At 49.0% G+C, this 4,506-nt stretch overlaps 1 protein-coding gene across 1 annotated transcript; it reads right to left on the reverse strand.

The window, feature by feature from the left end:
* Positions 1 to 2,985: 2,985 nt before the first annotated feature.
* On the reverse strand, positions 2,986 to 3,945 carry LOC309891584 (olfactory receptor 14A16-like; the record flags this gene model as incomplete). Its single annotated transcript, XM_082785938.1, has 1 exon — positions 2,986 to 3,945. The coding sequence occupies one exon, from the start codon at positions 3,943 to 3,945 to the stop codon at positions 2,986 to 2,988; it is 960 nt and encodes a 319-aa protein (XP_082642064.1).
* Positions 3,946 to 4,506: the final 561 nt, after the last annotated feature.

Here is a 4,506-nt window from a genome sequence, read left to right on the forward strand (position 1 = left end):
AAGGGAAGGGAAGGGAAGGGAAGGGAAGGGAAGGGAAGGGAAGGGAAGGGAAGGGAAGGGAAGGGAAGGGAAGGGAAGGGAAGGGAAGGGAAGGGAAGGGAAGGGAAGGGAAGGGAAGGGAAGGGAAGGGAAGGGAAGGGAAGGGAAGGGAAGGGAAGGGAAGGGAAGGGAAGGGAAGGGAAGGGAAGGGAAGGGAAGGGAAGGGAAGGGAAGGGAAGGGAAGGGAAGGGAAGGGAAGGGAAGGGAAGGGAAACTTGGAGAAGTTGTGGAGTCAGCTGAGGGTGGAAAGTCCTTGCAGAGAGATCTGGACAGATTGGAGAGCTGGGCAATCACCAACCGCATGAAGTGTAACAAGAGCAAGTACCAGGTCCTGCACCTGGGATGGGGCAACCCTGGCTCTACATATAGACTGGGGGACGAGAAGCTGGAGAGCAGCCCCACAGAGGGATATGGGGGTTGTGGTTGATAGCAAGCTGAATATGAGCCAGCAGTGTGCCCTGGCAGCCAGAAGGGCCAACCGTATCTGGTGGTGAATCAAGCATGACATTGCTAGTCAGTCGAGGGACTAGATTGTTCTGCTCTACTCTGTGCTAGTCTGGCCTCACCTCGAGTACTGTGTGCAGTTCTGGGAACCACAGTAAAAAAAGGATGTAAAACTATTGGAGAGTGTCCGGAGGAGGGCAATGAAGATGGTGAAGGTCCTAGAGGGGAAGACATATGAGGAGCAGCTGAGGTCATTTGGCCAGTTCAGCCTGGAGAAGAGGAGGCTGAGGGGGCACCTCATCACAGTCAACAACTTCCTCACAAGGGGGAGTGGAGGGGCAGGTGCTGACCTATTCTCCTTAATCACCAGTGATAGGACCCACAGGAATGGTGTTAAGCTGAGGCAGGGGAGGTTTAAGCTAGACATCAGGAAGAGGTTCTTTACCAACAGGTGGTTGCACACTGGAACAGGCTCCCCAGGGAAATAGTCACTGCACCAAGCCTGTCTGAATTTAAGAAGAGATTGTACTGTGCACTTAGTCACATGGTCTAAACTTTTGGGTTGACCTGTGTTGTGCCAGGAGTTGGACTCAATGATCCTTATGGATCCCTTCCAACTCGAGATATTATATGATTCTCTGATTCTGCGATCCCTCTTTGCGAGACTGCTCTTCAGCCTCTCATCCCGTACGTAGTCTGTATGCATAGCCAGGGTTGCCCCATCCCAGGTGCAGGACTCAGCACTTGCTCTTGTTAAACTTCAGGAGATGTTTACAATACTAATGCAGGAGAGATGGGATCACTTTTCTTAAGAGCTCTGAAAGTTATAAGCAGGTCTTAATTAAGTGTGAACTGTCTCTCTTTCCCTTCAGTTTTCCATCTTAATTTGAGGTTTTGACCACCTCATTGTATATCTCAACCTTTTGGAAGAGCTTTGATGCTTGAAGACAAGGTGTCTTTATAGTTTTTAATTCCCTTCTATCTTTTTCATAACTATGTTCTCAGGACTCCTATCTGTTTCTCAGCGCCGTGGGTTTGACCTGTACAGCAGGACAGTTGGCATTAGTAACCAGGAAGAAGTGATTTGAGGATCAGGTGTTCAGGTTAGGGTTTAGGGATTAGATCTGGCCTCCAGGGTTAGGGATTGAGCAAGGTCTTAGAGGGACGCTTTCGTGTTCTGCTTTGAGCTGACAAATTATGGTCAGGTATTAAGGACTAGGGATTAACAAAAGGAATAGGTTAAGACTAATAGTAACAGGTAATGTGTCTGGGGTTTGACTTCCAGGTAGTAGAGGAGGCTGGGGATTAGAGCAGTGGGTTCCTTTCTGGGTGAGAGGGGCCATTTAGGATAGCACCAGGATCTAAGGTTTCTGGTTAGAAATATTACCAGTGGTCTAACATAAATGTTTTCCCAGTGAGTGTTGCAGCAGCAGCAGCCTTACCTGAACCTCTCTCACCTCTTCTGAACCTTTCCTTTCTGTTATCAAGACCCTCTTCTCTCCCCCAAATCTCCCACCTTTATTCTCCCAACCTTCCCCTGGCCTCCCCAAATGTGTCACCCTGTTGGGGGCAGCTTTCTGATGGCCTTTAGGACCTCAGAGCCTCTGCCTCCCTGCTGTTGGCCAGCGAGGGGCTGGGACACAAGTGACCTCACAGCCAGCATCCACAGGGCTACAAGGAGCTGTTGTGCTCAGGAGGCCTCTTCCCAGCCCACCCAGGAGCACTGGGTGCAGGGGATGCCCTGCACGATCCCTCAGGTTCTCTGCCTGTCAACCAGTTCCTGCTTCAGAAGGCCTCCCAGACATCTAGACTCACATTGCTCCTGACAATTCTTCAGAAACCTCAGGGCATCCTGAAGGGAATGTCCACCTCTATGTGGACAAGTGAATCAAGTATATTGTATATTTTAGGAAAATGTTGAGAAAAATGAAGAGAAGATTGGTATAGTTTGTGTGATAGTCCTGACATCTCTCCTTCCTTTATTCAGGTGTTTTCCCATAGTTTATAGCACATGCTCTCTCAGGATCATTTACCACAGCAATACTATGGGGAATCTCATATGGACAAGAGAATCACAGCCTTCTGATGTCATCCTTTGGTGTCCATTCCTGCAGAAACAAACCACCTGTGTGATCGGGGGTGAGAGCCCAGTGCTGGGAATGGTCATTGCAAGGGGTGGCTCTGGGACGAATACCCTGGGAAAGCATCTGACTGGGTGTCCAGACACGAAGGACACAGACCAGCCCCTTCTGTGCTGGTCATCCCATTCTCTCCCAGGAGGCCAGCCCAGCCCAGACTCAATCCAGTCTACGAAATTTCACTGGTTGAATAACTAATAATCTTGATGACGCCCTTCCCATTGCCTCGTGTTGCAGAACTCTGCATTGTCTGTGGAACACAATCATATTTCGTTCTGGATTACTTTATCATCAGTAAAGCAATGTAAAAAGAAAAGGAAAATGAACAAAACAAAAATATATTGGTCTGTAGTAAGTTGCATTATCAGTGATATGCAGAAAACAGACATTTTACTGCTTCTGAAAAACACCCAGAAATAACTTTCCACACTGCATCCTTGAGCTCTTGGTTCCTCATGCTGTAGATGAGGGGGTTCACTGCTGGAGGCACCACTGAGTACAGAACTGCCAACAAAAGATTCAGGAATGAGGAGGACATGGAGGGGGGCTTCAGGTAGGAAAACATGCCAGTGCTGATGTACAGGAAGACCATGACCAGGTGAGGGAGGCATGTGGAAAAGGCTTTGTGCCTGCCCTGCTGCGAGGGGATCCTCAGCACTGACCTGAAGATCTGCACATAGGACAGCACAAGGAAAACAAAACACCCTAAAAGTGAACACGCAGTAACGACAATAAGTCCAGTTTCCTGGAGGTAGGCATCTGAGCAGGAGAGTTTGAGGATCTGAGGAACTTCACAGAAAAACTGGTCCAGGGCATTGCCTTGGCAGAGGGGAAGGGAAAAGGTATTGGCAGTGTGCAGCACAGCATTGACAAAACCACTGCCCCAGGCAGCTGCTGCCATGCTGACACAAGTTCTGCTGTCCATTATTGTCCCATAGTGCAGGGGTTTGCAGATGGCAATGTAGCGGTCATAAGCCATGATTGTGAGAAGATAGAACTCTGCTGGAACAAATGCAACAAACATAAAGACCTGTGCAGCACATCCCAGTAAGGAGATGGTATTGGTGTCCCAGAGGGAGTTGGCCATGGCTTTGGGGACAGTGATGGAGATGGATCCCATGTCAATGAGGGCAAGGTTGAGGAGGAAGAAGTACATGGGGGTGTGGAGGTGGTGGTTACAGGCTACGGCTGTGAGGATGAAGCCGTTGCCCAGGAGGGCAGCCAGGTAGATGCCCAGGAAGAGCGCGAAGTGCAGGAGCTGCAGCTCACGTGTGTCTGCAAATGGCAGGAGGAGGAACTCGTTGGGGAAGCTGCTGTTGGACATTTGTTGCATCTGGGCATGGTTGCCTGCCCATGGAGAAATAGACAGTGACAAGTTAGAGAGAGTTTTCTGAGCAAAACCTAATCCGTATTTCACAGAACCCTCCTCACCAAAACTGCATCCTCAACATATCTTCATCAGAAGAAGATTTGCTCCTGTCTTGAGCCCTAGGTTTCTCTGACTAAGGGTGCCATAGAGACCATGCAGATCCTCTGTAGACTCAGCAGGAGTCAGTAGTGCCATACAGTACATGGTAAAGAGTACCATGGATGGATCTCAGGTGTCCACTACCCAGAGGCATCTCCCTATTTACAGGTGCTGAGAAGGACATCCAACAATGCCACAAGAAACAATGAAGGTTGTGTTGGTGCTGTCTGTAGGCTAAAGAGTGTGGAGTGAAATTGTGAGGTTTCTCAAAGACCTAGAGGTTCCTTTCATTGTAATGCTCTATGAGTTTCAGTCCTTTCTACAAACCTGACAACACCATTATCATCCCGACTTCCCTCCAAATGCAGGAAGAGTAAAGCAGAGACGTCAGATAGTGCCTTTCCTTCAGGTACAGGA

The sequence above is a fragment of the Aythya marila genome (assembly GCF_965140915.1).
Source record: "Aythya marila genome assembly, contig: HAP1_HAP1_SCAFFOLD_158, whole genome shotgun sequence".
Lineage (NCBI taxonomy): Eukaryota > Metazoa > Chordata > Aves > Anseriformes > Anatidae > Aythya > Aythya marila.